Source organism: Bubalus bubalis, chromosome 22 (assembly GCF_019923935.1).
Source record: "Bubalus bubalis isolate 160015118507 breed Murrah chromosome 22, NDDB_SH_1, whole genome shotgun sequence".
Lineage (NCBI taxonomy): Eukaryota > Metazoa > Chordata > Mammalia > Artiodactyla > Bovidae > Bubalus > Bubalus bubalis.
In genome coordinates, this window is record NC_059178.1 from 57,994,975 (window position 1) to 58,018,622 (window position 23,648).

At 41.8% G+C, this 23,648-nt stretch overlaps 1 protein-coding gene across 4 annotated transcripts in view; it reads left to right on the top strand.

The window, feature by feature from the left end:
• Nucleotides 1-23,648, top strand: part of ZNF407 (zinc finger protein 407) — a 393,000-nt gene that overhangs the window by 18,070 nt on the left and 351,282 nt on the right. For all 4 annotated transcript variants that reach the window (XM_025273694.2, XM_044934538.2, XM_044934535.1 and 1 more), the window contains exons 2-3: nucleotides 6,715-11,351; nucleotides 16,779-16,893. In XM_025273694.2, the coding sequence (XP_025129479.2) occupies nucleotides 6,767-11,351; nucleotides 16,779-16,893 (4,700 nt within the window). In that variant the 5' untranslated portion in view covers nucleotides 6,715-6,766. The remainder of the gene's footprint in view (nucleotides 1-6,714; nucleotides 11,352-16,778; nucleotides 16,894-23,648) is intronic.

Here is a 23,648-nt window from a genome sequence, read left to right on the forward strand (position 1 = left end):
CTGGAGAATCCCATGGACAGAGGAGCTGGAGGGCTTCAATCCATGGGTCACAAAGAGTCGGACACAGTTGAGCGACTAACACTTTCACCCCAGAATAGAAACATCATTCTTTTCTGACTTGAGTGAGAACTTTTGTCTCCATCTGATAGTTTACCTTACGCTGACCTTTGGGCTCAGGAGCACATAGTTCGAGCCTGCTTGTCTTCAGTGTGTCTTTGGACCTCCTGGGAAGGTTCTCTTTAGGATTAAGCTCGACATGCATGTGAGATGCTTTGGAGGCGAAGCTTAATCAGGCACAGGTCCTGTGATCAGAGACTCCGGCAACTCCTGAGCTCGGATACTCCTGTTAGTGGGAGGTGAGGGAGCTACCTGTCTCCGGGCCCAGACGGATTGTGACACGTCCAGCCTTGATGACCCGTGGCTCTCCATGTGTTTACTGCATGGGCCACCTTGGCAGGTTGGGGGAATGTTAGATAGATTGTGGGCTGCTATCATCCCGAGTCCAGCTGGCAAGGAGCTTCTGGTTACTGTTAGCTCTGAGGCAGGTGTGTGGTACAAATAATTCTAGGGGCCTATGAGAATGAAAACCTTCATCTAACACGAGCAGGTCTTTCGGAAACTTTAACTTTTCTTTTATTCTATACAAATCTAAATTTAAAACTCTCTGCCTCATCTCTTTAATAACTCTTGATTTTATTATACTGCTTTTTCATTGTAGTGATCAATGATCTGAGTTTGGTAGTGGGAGAGGCATGAATGTAAATGTCACTGTCTTAAGTTCTAAAATCTTCTTACACATGTTTGACAGGAATTCTGGTCTTGATATGCATTTCAGAGTGTAATTCTCTTAACATTTGTTGACCTCCTCCTGTGTAGTAGCTTAATACTCTAATGTTAATACAGAAGATTCCTGTTAAAGGTTGGAGCATACAGAAAAGGAAATTATGTATAAAATATATATGCAGGAGGGGTGCGCTTGAGCTGTATCTATTTCTGAAAGGTGGGAGAGAGAGAACCGGCACTATGCTAGTTGTTGTTTAGTTGCTAAGTCGTGTCCGACTCTTGGGATGCCGAGGGGACTGTAGCCTGCCAGGTTCCTCTGTCCACGGGATTTCCCAGTAGTCTAGTGCCCTGCAGAGAATTATGTCAAAATCTTGGGGCTTAAAGTGAGTGTCTGTGCATCAGGGGTTTGGGGGTGGGCTCACCTGGGGGGTTCTGCTTCTGCAGTCAGTCATCTGAAGGCTCACCTGGGGCTGGAGGAGCCTCTTCCAGATGGACAGCACTGGACAGCTCACTTGCTTGCTATTGGCAGTTGCTCCTTCTGGCTCTGGGTAGGAAGCTTCAGTTCCTCTCCACCCCCCTACCCCCAAGCATCCCTGGCTGCAGGGTATGCGGTCAGCAGGGCTCCTGCTCCCCCAGGCAGAGGGGCAGCGGAGGGAGCAAGCCGCAGGCACGGGGCCTCCTAGGAGGTGAACACCTTCACTTCCACTCTGCTCTGTCCCTTCCAGCAGGTCCGCAAGGCCAGGCCACACAAAGGTGAGGGGATCAGCTCCTCCCTTTAAGGAGTGTCAGAGGAGTTTGTGCACTCATTTTAAAGCACCACATGAATTTATCTAATTGGGGAAAGGTACAAGTGTATGAACCTAACTGAGGAAAGCCTTGCAGCCAGTTGTCGGACAGTGAGGAGGTGGGTGTTATCGGACCCAGGTGTTCATGTTCTGATCCAATTGTGAATAAACCACAACTATATTATACATCCATTTGTGGTAAATTGCCTCCAGTGTTATGTAGTAAATGCATTTTAGGGTGTTAAGTTATACTCTTTTCTCATGGAAGATGTTATTCAACTTGTAAGCATTTTCATAGAAAGTGATATTTTTGTCAGCATCAGATAGTTTATTTTGTGGTCTCAGAAACTGATGAACGGCAACTAATGCTTCTGAGTTTCTTGTTAACAGACAACACCTGGACGTGGTGGTACCATATTAAGTTACTGATAGTCTAGTGGTAAGAGACATATTTTCATGAAAAGTCCAGTTGACAACGGTAGGTTAAGGAAGAGATCTGAGTAGCCCACTAACTTCCCTTTGTTCTCGCCTCAGCTGTCACTATTGCACGTGGAGCAGGCTTGTGGGCCCTTTACCTGCCCTGCTGTGTCCTTTCAGGCCTGAAGACAAAGGGGGAGAGACTCTGGGGAGTTTCTGTGTGTGCCTGCCTGCCACATGCGTCCCCACACTGACTCTGCTTGTGGCCTGCTGCCGGTGCGTGGCAGCCTCACGGTGGCCACTGGGTCGGTCCAGGAAGGACGCAGGGTGAGAGGGCCCCCGGTGGGCACAGGGCGGGGCCTTCGCGTGGGGGTGGCCTCAGCATGCTAGTGGGAGAGCGCGCGCGAGTCGGGGCGAGACCGCTCCGGCTCGCCTGCCGCACACTCAGCCCAGGAGACAAATGGATGGGGAGAGAACTGAGGTCAGGATGCGTCAAAGTGGAACCAAAGGGGAGAAAGTGAAGGGGAAGACTTCATGCGTGCTGCCCACAGTAACGCAAGCATGTGAAGTGGTCAAAAAACTGCTTATGTTTCTCTACTGCTTTCTGAAACACTGTAAAAAAAATGCTGAAAATAGTTCCTGTGAGAAATGGCCACCAGATGTCATCGTAAGGCTGCTATTGATTTGTTTTATTATTGTTCTTAAAAAGTGTATGAATGTTTTGATTTCTTTGCTGCATCTTCTTTTTTCTTTTTAAACCTCAACAGAGAATATTTCAGTTAATAGTAAGGATTTTCTTTTGGGATAGTTTCTTAATGAGCTAATAATTTTTTATAGGTAAAACTGAAGATCACGATATTCAGTTCAATTCAGTCACTCAGTCATTTCCGACTCTTTGCAACCCCATGGACTGCAGCACACCAGGCTTCCCTGTCCATCACCAACTCCCGGAGTTTACTCAAACTCATGTCCATTGGGTCGGTGATACCATCCAACCATCTCATCCTCTGTGGTCCCCTTCCCCTCCCACCTTCAATCTTTCCCAGTATCAGGGTCTTTTCCAAAGAGTCAGTTCTTCGCATCAGGTGGCCAAAGTATTGGAGTTTCAGCTTCAGCATGAGTCTTTCCAATGTATATTCAGGACTGATTTCCTTTAGGATGGACTGGTTGGATCTCCTTGCTGTCCAAGGGAACTCTCAAGAGTCTTCTCCAACACCACAGTTCAAAAAGCATCAATTCTTCGCCACTCAGCTTTCTTTATAACTAACTCTCACATTCATACATGATGACTGGAAAAACCATAGCTTTGACTAGATGGACCTTTGTTGGCAAAGTAATGTCTCTGCTTTTTAATATGCTGTCTAGGTTGGTCATAACTTTTCTTCCAACGATCACTCTATTGAAGGTCACTATATACATATGTATATATGTACGTATGTATATAGGTAAAATTGAAGATCACTTTATTTTTTTTACTTAAGGAACAACCACTATGTGAGAATTTGAGTGAGAGTAGAAACTATAAATGGAATTGCATATTTGAAAATCTGGCAGAGTGAGGATGTGTGGTGTGTTGAATAGTAATTGATCAATTTGTATAGGAACCATCTGCTTTGAGAAGATTTGGCTTAATAATACATCTCATTATTTTAGTCTAAATTCCTACTAAGTCTTCTGAATTTTGGAATCTTACTGTGGGAGGAAACAGGAGGCTCACGGTCTTCTCCAGTGAGCACAGGGACTAGGACTTCGAGAGAAAACAGGGATCCTGCCTTGAGTGATGACAGTGAGGCCCCTGCCTGCCCTGTGTTCTGCTTTGTTCACAGAGGGTTGAAGTGCTTTCTGACACATGGTCGACTTCAGTAAGTGTTGAGCAAATGAATTCAGCCTGCCTCCAGAAACGAGTCCTTGAACTTTCCCAATCGGGTGGGTTTTGAGTTCTGCTATAATAAACTAATAATCTTTCTGATGAAGGTTTTTCTTTTTAAATTTGTATGTGTGTAAGCTTCCTATTTCCATCGAGTCCCCTCTCGGTCACTCTAAGATACTCGGGACTCATGAGTACTGATGTCATTCCAGTTCAGGCCCTATAACTCAAAACAGTTAGAATGCTCTCACTCTGCTTCTCGACTGTATCTCCCTATGATACGTCCTGTAACTGAAAACCGAATCTTCCTGAAGCAGCGCTGCGTTTTGGTGACTCCCCGCCGACACTGCTGAATGAATTCCAGCTGCTAATTCAGAGCCTTCTGTGATGTGGTGGATGGTCCTCTGCCTGGGTTTTCAGTTGCCCCGCAGTAGAAAGCCAGAGCGGTAGCTGCCTGCATTGCCACCTGTCTTGCATGCTCATCGAGGGTGTTCTGTGGCTTTGCTAATCCTTTTTTTCTCCTTAAAAGGTTTTAACTGTTCCTACCTGCCCTCTCAAGAAAAGGAAGAAAAACGTTTTGTTACCTTGGGGTTTAGCTCAAATGATGTTTCTGCTCTTTTAGCCCAACAGTCTGCCTGGCAGTAGGGTTGCTTGCCTGTTTGTGCTGCTGTAGTTCTTAGTTTATATCACACGTGTGATCCCGCGTGGCCTTGTATCAGAGTTCCTTTCCACATGTGTCAGGTGGCTCCTAGTAGACTATGAGCCTGCTGAGGGGAAAGGATGTGTTTTGTATCATTCGAGTTCCTTTGACATTCTAGGCAACTCTGTATCTATTTGTTGAATGTTTGTTTCTTGTATAATGAGATGCTGAATTCTTTCATTAATTTAGAAAGTCATTTGGGAAATAGCAAATACTGAAACATTTTCTCCTTTTGTTATAGAATTTTTGGAGCCATTATATAGAAGATAATAGAGCCTCATTATTTTATTTCTGCATATTCATATAGTCGTTCTTTCATCTCCAAAAACGTATGAGTTAGGTGCCCTCTATGGAACATTGACTCTGAATAGGCGTCTCTGTGTTTGGGGTTTGTGTGTTCTGTGCATGTAAACCTGCGAGTGTCTGTCGTGAAGGTGGTATAGCTGTGAGGCACAGCAGTCTTGCAAGAGGAGGAAAGGAAAGGACTCATTGAAAGGAATTCACGTCATTTTAGGCTACATGTTAAAAAGCTTTTTAAAAATAACTCCTGTTGTGGGCATTTTCAAGCATATACGTGTGCAAACACATAGAAGATGGATAGGGTGTCAGTGTCAGTCAGCTTTTAGCATGTCGGTACAGAGCCTTCGGTAGGCCCCTTTCCCAGACTATTGTGAAAGACATCTCAGACAATTTTCATTTCATCCATAAACACTTAGGAGACACTTCTTATTTCATAATGAGCTATTTGTTCATTCTAAAACCTTCTATGTACTTGGCATTGTTCTAGATTCTTGGGACATGTGAGTGGATAAAATAAAGCAGGCCTTTACCTTCTAGCTCTGGAGATAGAAAGAGAGACACATAAGTAGTCAGAACGAGAAAAAAAATTTATTTTATCAAAATTTAAAACTTCTGTTTATCAAAAGATAACATTTATGAAATGGAAAGGGAGAAAATATTTGTAAAACGTATCTGGCAGAGGATTTACATATTTATATTTATTGATTTGCGGAACGTTTTCCCTACTCTGTAGCTTCTCTTTTCACTTTCTTTTTGGTGATTTTTGAAGATAATGTCATTTGAAATGGTTTAATTTTGATAAAGACTAATTTATTAATTTTTTATATTGTTTCTCATGGTTTTGGTGTCATTATATATATTTTGTAGTCCTTACTTTTAACAGAGACATAGAACAGCCTTCATTTGGTTTGTCATTGTTACAAAAAAAAAAAATGACAAATAGTTAAAAATAGTTATCATTAGCTTTGAGGCCATAAACTTGATGGCTTTTTATTAACATCAAATCAAATGGCTGAGAATTCCAATCATGGTATAAAGTAAATGGAAAATGATATGTTTTAATAGAATTAAATTGCATAATGAAAAATGAAATCAATGTTATTGATTTTAAAGCATTTTATTCAATAAAATTTTTTTCTCCCCCTAAAATTTACTTCATTAATTCTATCCTATCACTGACATTGCCCTTTGCCATTAACCTTCAGACAACACAAAATGACTGTTAGATGGAGAAATCGGTGATTGACAGCTGGGCTGGGAGTGGCGTTCACTGGTGGCAGAGCTGAGCGTGCACGGCTGTGTGTGATGAGCGTATCCATGTTGGTAGATGTAGGATCTACTTAGAAGGACCACAGGAGGACTCTGCTCTGGGGAAGGGGGGTGAAGCAGTTGTTACCTTTTTATACTAGGACTTGGGCCTCCGTTGGGAAGCCAAAGAAGGGAAGGCTGGCTCCCTGACTCATATAGCACATTTTGTTTAATCTATTTTATAGGAGTTCACTGAAATGTAATTTGAAAAGAGGCCTTCTCTGCTTTTTTTTTTAAGTAGTAAAGTGAAATGGACCAGTAAAGAGAACTAAAACATGGGAGTGTTTTTGTAAGCCGGTTGAAAGTTACTTTTTCTATCAAAGTTACTGCAGTAATGCTCTCTGAGTCGGGGGTGTGGTGACATGCTGTCGCCCAGTCTGATTTCATTCATGAAGGACTTGGCACATGATCAAGTCCATCTCAATGTAAAGGAGATGTAGAGGCTGATTTTGGGATATTTTTCATCCAGCGTGTCACTTTATGTTGAGTTTAGGGCTGACATCTGTCTTTTCTGTACGTTCAAAGGTGTAACACTGCGTTTATGTTCTTCACAGGCTATGAGAGCCCAGTGACCGCAGCTGACACGGAAGCTCGCCGGCTCTATTAATGATGGATCCCGGAAAGAAGCCGGGGAGCGATGAGGGTGACCGTGTAAACGAGGAGGCAGAACACCCGAGCCACAGCGCATCCCACGGTGTGGACCGTGGGCCTGTATCTGATGAGACAGCGGACTCCGCTGAGAATTCCACAAACAAAAGGGGTTTTGCAGAGTCCTCGGACTTGGACCACATTGTCGAGGAGGACAACGGAAATAAACGCGCTTCTAAGCGAATGAAACTAGTGGAGGCTGAGCCCTTGGGGCTGGGAGAGCCGGGCACCCATGGGTCAGGGAGCCCGGAAGGCACAGGCCCAGGAGAGGGTGTTGCGTTGCCGGGGACTGGGGCGGAGCCCCTCCCGAGTTGCCGTGATGGCAGCCCAGGTCTTCCCGGCCACCCGAGCCCGGGTGAAATGGCCGCTGAGAAGGAGCCTGCTCAGGAGACCACAGCGTTCCTCCATCTTGGAGGGGAGCCACCCTCGCCCACCAAAGAGATGCGCGGGAGCGGTGCCCTCGGGGGCCCACGTGCCTGCTTGCCCGCCTCCTGCCCACACGCTGAGAAGCATGCCGCGCGCCCCTCACTGCGGCCCGAGGACCAGGCCTGTGGCCCCGCTGCCGACGGTGGCCTGGCTTTCCCTGGGCACGCCGGGCAGGCGCGTGGCCCGCTGAGGGCCTTCTCCTGTGAGCTCTGCGGCTTTCAGTGTGCCGAGGAGAACCTGCTGAACGCACACTGTCTCGGCAAAACACATCTCCGGCGGCAGAACCTCGCTGCCCGTGGAGGGTTCGTACAGATCTTAACCAAACAGCCTTTGCCCAAGAAGCCGAGTTCCATGGGAGCGAAGGCTGGCCGCACAAAGCCGAGAGCATCTAGGCCGGTAGCCAGGAACGGCGACTCAAAAGTGTTGCGGAGCGTTGGAGCGGGCACATTCAGAGATTTCAGAGGAAGCTTTTCTAAACAAAGTGGGCACGGCAGCGAGCTGCTGGTTGAAATGAGGCCGTCCAGGAACACCTCTCCAGAGAAAATGGAGGTCGTTGAAGAAAACGTAACCTCCCACGATGCAGCCGGGAATCCCGAGAACCAGAGCAGAAAGCTGGGTGTGGTTATCACCTCCGAGAGGCTCCTAGATAGGCTAGAGTCCAGCAGAAACACGGCCCAGGCAGCCCCCGGCCTCAGCACAGCCTCAAGACCCAGGCCCGAGCGTGGCTTCCTTGTGCTGGGCAGCGGCTTCCGACGGCGTGCTGGCGCCTTCGCTTTGAAGGGCCAGGTGAAGAAGAGGTGTGCGCTCCTAGGAGTTAGTAAAAGGGGCGCTAACGAAGTGCAGAGGCTGTATTCGAAGCACTTGAGGGCCCCGATAAAAATGAGCGACGCGGAGTCGGCGCCTCTGCACGGGGACACGCGCCTGATACCCCCAGAGACCCAGGCCCCGAAGCAGGACAGGACAAACGCGCATCTCCCCGGCTCCTCCAACTCTCTGGCGGGGAGGCCAGCTCCCGACCACCAGGTGGCGTGCACTTGTTCGGCCTGTGGTCACACAGCCACAAGCAGGGCGGAGCTGGAGATCCACGTGACAAGGTGCCACGCGGGCGAGTTGCGGTTTCACTGCCAGACGTGTGGCTTCTCTAGCGCATCCAGGAGGGACGTGGAGGAGCACGCGCACAGCCACCAGCATCAGCAGACCGCCTCCGGCCTGCATTGCCAATGTTGTTCGTTTACTTCCCTGAACGAGGTGGACCTGAGAGACCACATGAAGGAGAAGCACAGTATGGGTTTCCTCTGCCCGCCCTGTCGTCTGTTCTTCTCCTCCGAGAAAGACGTGGAGGAACACAGAGCAACTGAGAAGCACATTCACTTGTTGGGTCAGACAAAGTCTTCTCAGTCATTTAATGGTGATTCAGCTTTACAGACGTTCCCCTTAAGTACTTTAGAATCAGAAAATGCAAAAGTTTCTGCGAGTGAGGCCGGAAAATCAGCTCAGGAAGAGCCAGCTAAGTCCAGGGTAAGCCACGGAAATGAAGCGAGGCATTCGAGTAAGCCTCAGTTTCAGTGCAAGAAGTGTTTTTACAAAACAAGATCTTCCACTGTTCTCACGAGACACATAAAGCTCCGCCACGGTCAAGACTATCACTTTCTTTGTAAAGCGTGTAATCTTTATTCCCTGAGCAAAGAAGGAATGGAGAAACACATCAAGAGAAGCAAGCATCTTGAAAATGCTAAGAAAAATAACATTGGCCTAAGCTTTGAGGAATGTATTGAAAGGGTCTGCATAGGTGCAAATGACAAGAAAGAAGAGCTTACTGTCCCCGGGAATGGGAGGACAGAAGGCCACGGAGAAGGTGTGCAGTTCCAGGAGCAGTCCTGTCTCGACCAGAGCATCCTGCCTCCCCAGGAACCGTCACTGTCCGGTGTCATTACCAAAGAGGGTGAATTAGCTCCACCCCCGACTCCAAAGAGGGGGCGACCTAAAGGCAACATCTCTCGGACCTGTTCACATTGTGGTCTCCTGGCCTCCAGTATCACGAACTTGACTGTGCACATTCGACGAAAACACAGTCACCAGTACAGTTATTTATGCAAAGTCTGTAAGTATTACACCGTAACCAAGGGAGACATGGAACGTCATTGTGCCACCAAGAAGCATAAAGGACGTGTAGAAATTGAAGCGAGTGGAAAACAGAGTTCCGATATTGTTGTTGGCCCTGAAGGCGGTAACCTTGATGCCAGTAGGAAGAACACCAGTGTGGCAGATGAGTCTGCCAACCCTCCAGTGGAAGCAGACACCTCCGTTTCACAACAGCCACCACTCGAGCAAGGGAATCCAGTGGAAGTGGAAGTTGAGAACGTGTTTCACCCTGAAGATAGGGAGACTGGCAGTCACCTTATTGAGAAAAAGGAGCAAACCTCTGTGGATCCAGAGGACCTTCAGGGTGACACATGCCCCCAGAAAGATGATGCGAGTACAGATGAAAACAGATGTACACACTGTGAGTTTAAGGCACACTCTTCCACCTCTCTCGAGCTGCACGTAAAACGGAAACATACAAGAGAGTTTGCCTTTTATTGCATGGCATGTGATTACTATGCTGTGACTCGACGGGAGATGACCAGGCATGCGGCAACAGAAAAACACAAGGTGAAAAGGCAGTCTTACCTGAACTCTACTAATGTACAAGCCAGTTCTTCAGAAGTGTCCAAAACCATCATTATTCCCCAAGGGCAGCAGCAACAGAATTCTGAGGAATTTCAGATTATTTCAGACCAACCCTCTGAAACTCTCAAATCTAGAAATGCCGCTGATTGCTCTATTTTGGATGAGAATACCAATTTAGATATGTCCAAGGTATTCTGTGCTTCTGACTCTGTAGAAACTGAGACTGAGGAAGAGTCTAACCTCAGTGAAGATCATTCCTTTTGTGAAACTTTCCAGCAGCCCCTTGCCAAGGACAAAGTTATAAAACCGGAGGAGATGGTACCCCTTAGTATTTCTTCTAATTGTGGCTCCCCAAGCAAATTTCAGAATGAAAACTCAGGAAGCTCAGCTCTGAATCATGAGACAGCAAAGAAAAGGCACAGTATGTTGAATGACATCAGTAGTCCAAACACATATGGCGAGAGTGATGGAGGAAACGCAGAGGACAAAGCTGATAAAGTCCTTGGCAAACGTGGGTGTCCCAGAGCTGTAGATGGAGAGCATCCAGCCAAGAGTGCCATGCTGACAGCTCCCAGAGAGCTGCTCAACCTGGGGAGCAGTGATCAGGACAGAGCTGGAAGCATGCAGAGTTCAGGGGACTTGAAAGATGTTCCGGAAGATCCCGTTCTGGAGAGTAAGGAGATTCTGATGAATTCCCGACATGAAACCAAAGTGATTTTGGAAGAGGATGGTCCAGCTTCTGACAGCACCATTGACAACAATGATGTTTATGAAACTATAATCAGTATTGATGATAAAGGGCAGGCCGTGTACAGTTTCGGCAGATTTGATTCTTCCATAATAAGGATCAAGAACCCCGAAGATGGGGAGCTCTTCGACCAGTCTCAAGAGGGGCTTGTGGCAGCCGGAGTGAGGATGAGTGAACTGCCCTTGAAGGACTGTGCTCAAGGTGTGAAAAAGAAGAAAGCGGACAGTAGTTCCTTTGCAGAGTCCACCCGGATTCGCTGTGATGACTGCGGCTTTTTGGCAGACGGTCTGAGTGGCCTGAACGTGCACATAGCCATGAAACACCCGACGAAGGAGAAACACTTCCACTGTCTGCTGTGCGGCAAGTCCTTCTACACGGAGAGCAACCTCCACCAGCACCTGGCCAGCGCCGGCCACATGCGGAATGAGCAGGCCAGCGTGGAGGAGCTGCCCGAGGGTGGCGCCACCTTCAAGTGCGTCAAGTGCACGGAGCCCTTTGACTCCGAGCAGAATTTGTTCCTGCACATCAAAGGGCAGCACGAGGAGCTGCTCCGAGAGGTGAACAAGTACATCGTGGAGGACACTGAGCAGATCAACCGCGAGAGGGAGGAGAACCAGGGCAACGTGTGCAAGTACTGTGGGAAGATGTGTCGCAGTAGCAACTCGATGGCGTTCCTGGCGCACATTCGCACGCACACAGGTAGGTCCATGCGACCTCTTTGCCCACCAGGGCTGGGGCGTGCTCGAGTGGGGACCTGGGTTCCCCCCGAACGTGGAGTCCTTACGGCCCCTCCCTGGCAGCCCCCACCCAGCTCACCTCCTGCTGCCCCCCGGCCCTGGCTCTGCTCTTGGTTGACACTCAACGTATCTCCAGGTTATTAACTGAGCCTTAGTTATTCCAGAGGCAGGCTGTTTGGCAGATTTCTTTGACCAGAAAGCCTCGTCCTTCTGATGCCTTTGTTATATTCCTGCCTCTCACAGCTTTTCAGTTGTCTCTAAGTCCTTTAAGTGTTTGGTTCTCCAGGGTGTCTGTTAAGTGGCACTTTGGGTTTCAGAGGACCTATTAAATGGCTTTTGAAGAATGAAGTATGAATATTTCCTTACAGTTTTAGGGATTTAGGTGTATCCATTGCCAGATAGTTTATATCCCAAACTGTAACTCCCAGGCAACAGGATTCTGCTCTCAAAGATCAAAATTAGTCAACACTTTTCAAAGTTAATATGTCCTGGGGATTTGGTTTTCATGGAAGTAGCACTTGATTTAGTTTCTGTGCTGTCTCATGGAGTGTTCCATTTTAATGTTCAATTTTTAGGTAGAAATTTTCTTTTTGAAACTTTTTTTTGTGGAAAATACATAAGCCACTATTCTAAATTTATGTAAAAATTCACTGCACTGTTTCTATAAACCTGCCATACATTCTTTATTTTAAATAGACAGCTTTTCTAAATCATTGTGCTCTGCTTAGACAAGTTCTGTCTCTATGGTTGAATTTATGAGTGGATTTGAATAATAAATTCACATTTCAATGAACATATTTTCATTAAAACTGTAAGGTTTATTTTACTGTACTTTTAAATAATGGCTTATTATTAAAGCTATACTTTAGATTCATGCAGTTTTTGAAACTTAGTGCATGGTTATAAGGAGGCAGACAAAAGAGTATGAAACATTGTTAATAGTTGAGGGTGATTAAAGATAGATAAAAGTTTTTCATTGACAAAAGCAACAGGGCCACCAGCAGAAGATTGATCTAGGTAAATATACACATTGTACTCTCAATCTCAGCTCTTCTCAGGCAGTAGAACCACTGCTGGGGAATAAGTTCAAATGCAGTTATTTGTTGGCATCATTATCGTCTCTGCTGGTATCGTGTTATTGCTCGGTTCCTGAAATGATATGGTTTTTAGAAACTAGGCTTGTTCACATATGCAGAAAATAGGTACTTTCTTAGCATGCCCTCTTAAGGCAGATAAAACTGAGTAAAAGTAAGAGGAAGATGCTAATGGAGCTCTTTTTAGAATTCTTTATGCAACTGTCTGGTCAAGACATGTTGCTCATAATTGATGTGTCCATTACTTGAATTCTCTTGTAATTATAGTCAATAAGTCTTGTAAATGTGTTAAAGCTCACTAAAAGCATACAAATTCAAGAACAGAGTAAGGCTAATAATTTAAAATAATCAATGTAGGCATTTCAGCACTTAATTTCCCTTGTGTGTTGATAGCTGATCATTCTTAATCCATTAAGATTTATTTAGTCGTTTACAATGCAAAATAGGTTTGCACTGGTCACTTGTGCCATTTGAAAATGTCCACCAGGTTAAGTGCAGAATGTAGTCCATTAGTCTTCCTTGACTATATGTATTAATTGCATTTAAAATCAAGTTAATGTGGATGTGAAAGTGAGGTAACTATCAATATGTGACAAAGTAACCCTACTTATATAAGTTACATCATTGATTGTAACATTTAGTAAAAGTTAGCATACTTTTTAACAACTGGTGTTGGGCTTATCAGTAGGAACATTTTTATTGTGTTCTGAGGCACCAAAAAAAGCTGTGTTTCTGAGTACCCAATGTCAGCCCGCATTTCGGTTTTGAAGTCTTTTTTTGGGAGGAGATTGCTCTCCAGGTTTTAATCCAACTTTTTTTCCCCCCCTTGGGGCATTTTAGCATGAATTGCCTCTCTGATTCTTTGCTTATATCCATGAGATAGTCATTGAAGGATGGTTATTAATGGCTGACTGGAAGAGGGCTTATTCTTCCAATCGCTGTTTTCATATTTTGTGATTTACTATATGTTTTATGTAACCTTTTCTTCCCATCCTTAAGACGACAAAAGCAGCACTAGAAGAAATAAACGAGTTTTGGTCATCAAGGACTGTGGGGAAAGCCTCCCGATGCTTGCTGGTGTGCGGTCGTCGGCACAGCAGAGGAGGAGTGTCTCCTTGGCCTCTCAGGGTGAACTGGGGAGAGTGGGTCGCTTTCTTCCCACCCCGTCCAGGCAGCGGGGCTTTAGTTGCGCGCACCGGAGCTCATCAGGCCCGAAGACTGTCTGAAGCCCATGCTTTCTGTTCCGAGCCGCTCTCGGCTGCCGTTGGCACAGTCTTCATATGGGAAGACGGGGAGCGGGTGGCTTCGCTGGGAGGTTCTTACGTCAGGGCTGGTGTGGCAGCCGGGCCAGCGTGGGCAGAGGAGCTTAGGGGGACTCCGCCTGTGCACGGCCAGCGCAGGGCGCGGGGGCGCAGGTCTGCTCAGGGCTTCACGTCCGGGCTCTGCGTGGCGGCGGCGCTCAGTGTTTTGTTGATGGAGGAATAAGCAGGTGGATGGGTGAAGTGTTCAGTGTCGGGAAGGCTGTGGAGTGGAGAAGCTTTAGGTGATGGGTTGAATCCGTCTTCCTTGACTCTCTGACCTAGTCTTCCTGTGATTTTTCAAGTGTCACGTCAGCGTGTACATAGGGGTTGACCGTGACTGAAGTTGAGGAAGGCCAGTGCAGGCCTGAGGAGAGGCTTAAAGTCTTTGGAATTCTGTAGGTAAAATTGTAAGAAGGTGCCAGAAGGCTAGAGACCCTCTTCATTTACCCCTTTCAGAAAACCTCACAGACCAAATTAAAAAAAATAAAGCCAAAAACAAAAACCAAGGAATGGGATGGTTTAATAATAAATAATAATTTACTTATTTCTAATAAATATGTATTTGATAATCTCAGTATGCCTAAAGTGTGATAGTGAAAGTGTTAGTCACTCAGTTGTGTCTGACTCTTTGCGACCCCATGGACTGCAGTCTACCAGGCTCCTCTATCCATGGGATTCTCCAGGCATGAATACTGGAGTGGGTTGCCATTTTCTCCTCCAGGGGATCTTCCCAACCCAGGGGTTGAACCTGGGGCTCTTGCATTGCAGGCAGATTTTTAATTGTCTTCCCCAGGGAAACCTAAGGCAAATTTAAAATATGAGGTTTTACAAATTTTACCTGATAAATACTATGCCTGGATTCATGTTGGGATGGTCCTGGCAAGTTTAAAAATGGAAACAACATCAGTTAGGAAAAAAGTGGGGACATTTCTTGCTTTCTTGTACAGGAAATGTGACCTCTAGTCTCCAGTATTAGAATTTTCATGGCATAGAAAGGAGATGTTAATACATCTCTTCTGTGCATAAGATACAAAAAGCACTCAGGGCCTCCATGATTTCTGCATGGAAACAGTCAGCAAGGTGACTTACGTAGGCGTGGTCAGCGCACCAGCAGTGATGGCTGAAGCCCGCAGGAGCCGCAGCCTCTACCAGGGAGCCATGTGCCTTAGGTTGCAGGCCCCTGGGGTCCATGTCTGGACTCCTGGGGTGGAACTAGAGGGCCTGAATCACAAGATACTTGGAATCCTTTCACCAAAATTGTAACACATATGTTGAGAGAGCTTTATCTTTTTGTTTAGAGCCCTGGTGTTCTTGTTGATTAATAATTTCCTAATTACCTTACCTTTAATGCAGTGTAATTTAAAGTGCAGGTAATTGATTCTTCTCACTCTATTCTTTCACAAGCCCCTTTATAGAATTCCCTGTCGAGATGAAATGTTTCCAAGTAGTGATAGGCTTAGTTTCTTCAGAATCATTTAAATAAACTGTAGTTTCTAATGTGACTGATAGAATGGGATTGCTGTAAGCTGCAGTCTCAACCTGCTTTTGACATTTAAACATATAAAGCTGACTAGATATAACCATTCAGGTGCTAAATATATTTTACATCTACTTCTCAGAGTAGAAATGGAAGTATTAAGAGATCTGGCTTCATTGTCATTGAACTGTGAAATATTCAACCTTGTCTGCCTGTGCTTAGTACTGTTGACTTTTTTATTTCTGTTATAAGATTAAAATTAAATGCTTCACTTTTTTTGTCAGCTTTTGGGAATTAAATTGAAATTTAAGACTCTAAAATTTTTTACTGAGTGCTTCAGTTTCAACAAAGTATTCTGGGAGGATTTCTTTTCCCAAGGGCATTGCACCAAGTTCCATTGATCAAAAATGATTTATTGCATTTTTTTATTTGAGCTCTTTTTGTGTATTAAAGTCCACATATTTCACATTCTGCCTGACTATATTAGAAGAGGTACTTCACCAAGTAGGTACTATATATGCTATGAAAAATTTGGAAACACTGTAACAGTTTTAAACTGATTTTTAAAAACATGATTTTGATTTATTTGAGGATTTAAAGGTTAGAATTAGAAAATGGTATAGTCATGTTACACTTTGAGAGTGTTGCTTCTTGTTAATATGGGTACTGATAATCTATTAGTACCTATTTGCCAGGTAGAATCTACCTATTACTGACAATAAGTTTGTGGACTCTGAAATAATTTTATCTCCTTATGTTTGAGTATGGATTAATCTTATTTCTTTAGGAAATTTAAAAAAAAGTTGGTACTGTGTTGAAATTTTTTTGTTGAAATACTTGTGCTTGAAGTCAATAATAGCCAGAATGTCAGTTCTTCTGATTTGCTGAATCATCACAGATTTTTGGCTCTAAAATGATCATAAAAGCAAATAATTTATTCACTGTATATTCCTATACTGTGTGCTATTAAAAGTAATATAGGGAATAATTTGGGATAAATGTCAGGAAAAAAATCTGAAATACCATTATAATGTGAATAAATTCAAAGCTGCAGAAATATGAAGGAACCAGGATGTGACCACTGAGAAATTTATTTGATAATAAATATATTTTAAAAAGTATCAGCTACTCTATAAGCATTTGTTTTAAAAATGTTCCATTTAAAATGTTGAGTGACTTTAAAAGCTATTTTTGTGAATTGTAAGAAAAATATTTGAAATTATTTAGCTCATCTTATCTGTTAATACTTAATACTGCTCAAGTGTATCACTTTTGACTTTAAATTTTAGAAATGTTGTTGAAAGTTAGAAATACTCATTGAAACATTTTAAAGTCTTATTAATGGAATAATTATGAAATGCATGTCTGTTCAAGTTAGAAAGGAATGCAAGTGTTCCATTTTGGGGACAGAAAATTGTAATTAGACTATAAGTAAGATTTAAGATCTAGGCCTCTTTTAAAACTATCAGTAATGTATTATTCAAATTCAAATCATATTTTATGTTAAATTTACTTAGGATCAAAACCATTCAAGTGCAAGATATGCCATTTTGCAACAGCTCAGCTTGGCGATGCCAGAAACCATGTCAAAAGGCACCTTGGGATGAGGGAATACAAGTGTCATGTCTGTGGGTGAGTAAATTGAAACCATCTCTACCGCGGTGAACCAGGAAGCACGTGCGGGATATCCATTGTTTCAGGATTCAAAACTGATATGAGTAAGAGTGGCTAGAATTATGCATGCGTATCCTCCTTTCCATTGTTATGGTAAATTCCTTAAACACAGTTATGACATTCTTCTCCCACTTCTAATCCTGTGCTGAAGATGAGCAATTTTATGGGCTACAAGGTCAATTTGAACCTGTAATCTGTAAATTGACTAAATTATAGGATGTTCATTCACATTGCCAGAGAGAACTGTAAATTCCATTTAAAGACATAAAAAAATACATAATATAGCTTTAGGAGTGTATGTGTATGTTTTTTTTCTTTTCCTATACTGCTCTAATTTTAATCGCATTAATGGTTCTTTGGATCCATTGGACATATTCTATAAGGAAAAAAGCAGAAAAAGATTTCATTTCAGAGACCTGATTATTGAGGCTTAAAAAACCAGGGTATAAAGTATGTTTTTGTGTCACTTTATTTCAAAAGTTGTTTTCCTGTTTTAGTTAATGGCTCTTTCCTCCTAAAGAATCATTCACAATGTTTAATTGTCACTCAAATGTCTTACATTTAATAGGAAGCACTGAGATGCTTAATGTAAAACTAATTAATTTAGCAGAAATGTTTAAAAGGCTTTAAAATGCCATGACATCTATGGTATATCATAGGACATTCAGAGCTGGGTTCTTAATACCTTACTTCTGATTATAAGTATATTTTAATGTTATTATGCTAGAGAAATGAATTAATAAGTGCATCATATAAAAACACTTTATGTGAAACCTGAGAAACCTGCAGTTCTTATGGTTGGTTCACAAAACACTTCAGATTCAATTAAATTATGCGACGTGCACATGTTATATTAGGTTTCTTTTTTCAGTGAAAGATTCTTCTGGTTAGCACTACTGTATAAATACCTTTTAAGTCACAAACAGCTTCTGTTTTTTAATGGATGGTACATTTCATCCCAGGATGCAGTTGCATTTTTTGACCCTTAAGATAGTTTTTACAAATAACTTTGCAAGCAGTTTTATTAACCATGGTCTGTGATTTATTCATTGGCAGAATTGATGGTTCAGTGACTTGGAGCTAAAGTAAATGAAGATGAACCTTTGCCCTGAAGCCCCCTGAAGATCAGTGGGAGAATGAGTTTTGTTGCTACTGATTTTAGCTGCAAGGGTCGAGTGCCAAATGGTGCATTTTAATTGCTCCAGGTCTTGGAATTTTAAAAGATATCTCATTTCTGTTTTTACCATGTGAATTATAGCAAGGAGGAAGGCCCAGACTGTGGTGAAGATTTGCTATAAGTTGGCAAAAACAAAACAAAACAAAACAGTTTCTTCCTCATTTCTGGGAAATAAGTAAACAGTTTTTGCATACTATATTATTAGAAACCTGATTCCATTCCTTTTTTATTAGTGTTATCAAGACCTGGGAAGAGAAGGAGAGACTTTCAGAGAGCAGTTTCCGACACACGTGGTGTCAGAAAGAAACCTGACCGGTTGGCTCTGGGTGTGTGATTTGAGCACTGTGCTCTTGCTTAGCTCATTGCTCACAATGTACGACTGACCTGTTGCACTGTGGTTTATACAGTGATTCCCAAGTAGATTCCTGAGTAGAGTTGTCCGTACATGTAGGTATGTTGAGTTTTATGCTGCTGTCATAGAGGTCTACATGTGTATGTGTGCATGTGGAAAACGCAATCTAGATTCCCAAACTGTATCTCTTAGAATTACAGTAGTTGTTGAATTTTATTTGACCAAGAAATAATAATTCTTAATTTGTTTACGTAAAATTTGACTTAAAAGTCACATAACAATAATTTGTACAGGGGAGATATTTTTACAGTGAAGCTAAAAGTTGTGAAGAATTTCGGTAAACTGAAGAATGCCTATTGAGTCTGTGTAGTTGACACAGAACAGTAGTGAGTGAAATACCCTTCAGTGCTGAGGACAAAGTGCCATAGGTTGTTCTGTGTTTCATGTGTTTCAAAGGGATAGAGCAGTATGCAGGTTAAAAACAAGTAAAAAACATGAACAGAATGAGAACTGGCTATCAAGTTTGTGGCAGTAGGGAGCACTGGTACATTCACATCACTGACAATGTCGATTCATTATCATTGATGGCTAAATAATCTTAGAAATGCTCGGTGGGCCCATCCGTTCCTGAACATAAGCAGCTCATGCTGCATTTCTTCATTAGCTTTAATTGCTATCAATTTTACCTTTTAAAAAATCATGCTTTCAAAGGTGAAGTGATCTTTCAGGAACATTAACTCTCTAATTTTGTCACAAACAGAAGGTCCTGCCCTGTGTTTTCTTTTCTTTAGTAGTTAGCATCTTAGTGTCTGTTTTAAAATTTTATTCGTAGTCCTTTCACTGTTTGAGTTGTAAGAAAGAAACGGTTTTTCAAACAGTTGTGATAGAGTTATAATATATGAAAACAGTGGAGCAGGCACATTTTTACAGTGAAACTATTACTCACATTGTTGGTCTATTTTTCCTTAGTAACCTCTTGAAAAAAACCTGATATTTTATGGTGAAATTGATGAAAACAACAAATGGTGCATTTTGTTGAATTGAGCTGAGAATTAATATATCAGTTTATTTATGTGATTTTTTTCATATCTTTATTTAAGAAGCTTTTGGATGCTCAGCAAATATGTATCATATATGTATATATATTTACTAAGACTTAATTTAAGGGTCCTGCATTAGCTACTCCCTTAATAAAGACTTCCTTTTAAACTATTAATTTCCACTGTTTGAACCTACACTGATCTTTGAATTTTTAAGCTCAATTTTAACATCTCTCTCCCCTTCATCGGCAAATCTTAGCTACAGCTTATCGTGGATTTAAGTTATTTGACAGAAGAAGCTGAATGGATGAGATGTCTAATTTCTAATGCTGGCTAGGATTCAGAGCTCAGGATTTAAGTTTTGTTGACCCATGGTTTACATGCTTATGTCGGGGTATAGGTTTCAAAATGTATTGCTCTGAACTTCCTGTTTTAAGAACATATTATAGATAACTCATGTAAAAGCCTTTCACTCTATTTTCACTTTTAGGAGGAGCAGTTTTTGAATTACAGTTTCTTAATGTTTTTCTTACTTCTGAGCATAACCTCAAGAGGAATTTTATAGACTTTAGGTGAATTTTATAAATGATGGATAGTTAAAATGAAAATGTGCCTCAGGTTGGACATAGGGCTTAGTGGGGGAGGAAATAAAAAAATAATAGAAAGCACCTTACATAGAAGTTAATAGTTTTGTTGGGAACATATGTTTAAAAATAGGTAGACACATTTTTACCAAGTCCATGATCGTTACCTTTGTTATTTTTTAGTAGTCAAGAGCTTAAAATCTCAGTGGCTTAAGAGCATCATTATGGAAACCATGTTTTGTTACATTCATTTAAATTTATTTTGATAATCTTTTTCTCCATGTTTGTACACACACACATGCACACACATGTGTATATATTATACTCTCAAGTATAAATAGTATTTATGGAGTGCTGTGGTTTAGGGTATACTTAATTAACATCCATTTCATTTGTTGAGTCCAGTTTCATGAGATTGCTCATCTCATATTTATTACTCCCATTGTACAGATGGCAGACTTGAGAGTAAAAGTATTTTTAGTGGTGGAGGTAAATTATGTGGTAGTAATGGTAGATCCCTGTTTCCTTCCTTTTAGCTGTGCTTTTTCTTTATTTCTTTGCTTGTGTGATGTCTGTTGTTTTAGTTACTAATTTTCATTTGTACTTATTTTTTTCTCCCTGGTTGTTTTCTCTAGCGTGTGGTAACTGTACTTGCTTCCTTCCAGCCCCTAGCCGCTTTTGTTTTCTGCTTTTCTCAGACTTATATTATTTTAAAAATTTGCTTGCACTGTGTTTTACTTTAACATTCTTGTATTCAGTCTCTTTCTCTTTCTTTTTTCTGGTCTCTCTCTGTTTCACTTTTCTCATATTAAAAAGTTGTTTTAAATAATTTTATTTTTCCTCGTTCTTTATGTGTTGATTCATTGCGCATGAGTGGTTACAAATTGAACATGTTAGTATGACAGAAATAATGCCTAAAAGAGTGAAGATTTTATTGTCTTTCCATTAGAATGAGAGGGGTAAAATTGATCATCTTGGCTTTTTGTTTTTCCTTACTAATTACTACAAAAAAGAGTTATTAGAAAATTAGCAAGTGGCCTGTGATTTCAGGAAACCTGGGAGATGAAGCCTAACTTTTTATGCCATTATTCACAAAGACCCCAGTATCCATGATTTAGGGATTATGCAATTTTCTGACTGAGTTCCCTGTATCTAGTCTTGAATCTTGTATATGGAGTTAAACAGTTGAGTAGTACTTACCTAGTCAGGAGGGAATAAGACCATTTACGGAATCTGTCATCTCTGGTTCATGGAAAGATTCTAGACATTTTCTATTGTATATTAATGTGCTTATGAACTGTTTATTCTCAGTTGGCTTAAGAAACCTTAAATAGAAAGTTACTAATGCAGTAAAACTCCTTTTTTTTGTGTGTGTGTGTGTGGCATTACCTAGTTTTTGTGCATTAGAAGGGATCTCTATGTAGATGATTATAATGTCACTTTCTGACCTTTGCAGCTTGAATAATTGTAAATCATTGCTTCATAGCGTGTCAGAGAATGTCTGTACTAGGCAATTAAATGGCAGAATATAATAGACCAAATTATTGCCTGTCATGTTTTCAACAACACAGTTAGTATTTGAGTTACACTTAATCATTACGTGCATTAGCAACTTCATTGGAATCCAGCTTCAGGCTGAGCATGAAGTACATTACATTATTTAAACCTCTAATGGTACAAGTCATTTATTTGTGTTGAAGTGTACAACATGCAGAGTTTCATAAAGCAAGGAACACTTGAGAGCTTAATTTATCCAAATCAAAGTCTAAATGCAGATAAACACAAGTGGCAAAAATTAGTAATTTTTATAGGCTGGAAATATTTAAAAATACATGGTTGTGGGTAATTGTAGGCAGCAGGAATAAATTAAAATCACTATTTTTAGTCTGCTTTGAGAACTAAAGCTGTGTATACCTAAATCATTAAAAGCACCATGGAATTGCATTTTTAGCTGAACAGTTAATTACAGCCATCATATCTACAGATGTATCCAAAGAAAATAAGCTTTTCGTTTGGCTGATTGTTTTGGTTAAAGGGATATAGAAAAAAGAGACAGAAAAACTTGGTTTTATATTGTGTCACACATTATGCTTGTAACAATATGAAGGGTAGCATCTCTCAGTTTTGTAAAAATCAAAATTAACATTCAAGTACTCTTATTATACAGGACATATTACATGTTTTATCTCTATAATATTTTAATGCTTTCTGTTTAATGATATACTTTTGCTTTTAGTTTGAAAAATCTAAAATTCCCATGTAATGCTTATTTTCTCTCTCCCTGTCAGTGAGGAATAACCACATTTACACTAATGGTTAGTGTATTTTTCTGATGCTGAAGTCCTTGAAATACCATTTAAATAGTGAATGGATGTTAATTTATATTTTTTTAAACAAATCACCTTTATTTTGAAAATCTAAGAGATACCATAGTAATTATATTAAAATAAATCACACTCTTTCACAGATATGATTATAGGAGATTTTCCAGCGAGCCATTTTGTGAACCCAGGAGAGCGTTGAGGGCAAGGTTAGGAAAATGGAGAAGAAGCGAAAGAAACCCTCTCCTGTGTCTCCTCACAAGGAGACGAGAGCTTCTGTGTCAAACCATGTCCTGTGCTCCGCTTTTGTGATAAGTGTTTTCTTGCACTTTTGCCTCAAAGAGTCGGGTTATAGATTTATTCCAAAGCAGTGAGATAGATCAACTCGTAAGAAAATAGCAATAGAATACACATTGTCCTTTGTTGGTGTCATGGTTGAGAACATTGACCTCTGTCTCTAAGGTCTTTTGCAGTGAAAAAGTCTTATCTCAGTGACTTAAGTAATTTTTGCTTTATTTTCATTTTAAAATGTTCCATGGTGACTCTAAAAACCTGTTATGGAATCAGGGGATTCTTTATTATTTCCCGGGAGTGAAATGCAGGAGGGCAGCTACTCCCCTCGTTTTCTTTGCTTGTCCTGTGTTTTCTTTTTATTATTAGCCTGTTTTCTCCCTCCCTCTTCCTGTTCATGTGTTTCTTAAATTCCTTTGCTTTCCACAGGGCTTTGCTCTTCGATTTGTCCAAGACTGAGAGACGTTGGAAGTGTAGATAGGGAGGGAAGTACAGTCATGATTGAAATGTTTGTTCATTTCCTATGGGGCATGTTCTTGAGCATTTCCTCTTCGATGGGCTGAGGTGGTGCAAGGGCCCTGTGGTCACGTGCTCTATGTAGGAGACAGACTCGGAGGCAGATGTAAGAGCAGGGCATGGTGGTCCACAGTGGAGGGGTGCCTGGCTTTGCTGGGGAGCACCAGCAAAGGCTTCATTCAGAGCACAGGTCTGAGCTGGGTCTTGAAGGATGCAGGGGTATTTATATACAAGGCAAATCTGGACATTTTTTATTAGTGAGAACAAAAGAGCAAAAGTGATGAGGTATGGAATAGCGTGGGATATTAAGAACACTGCAAGAAATTCCTGGAGTTAACGTGGCTAGATGGGATGAAGTGGGGGATTTTTTTAAAGTATTAAATATTTATGGATCATCAGCACGTGCCAGTGCTGTTAGTTCTTAGGGTGAAA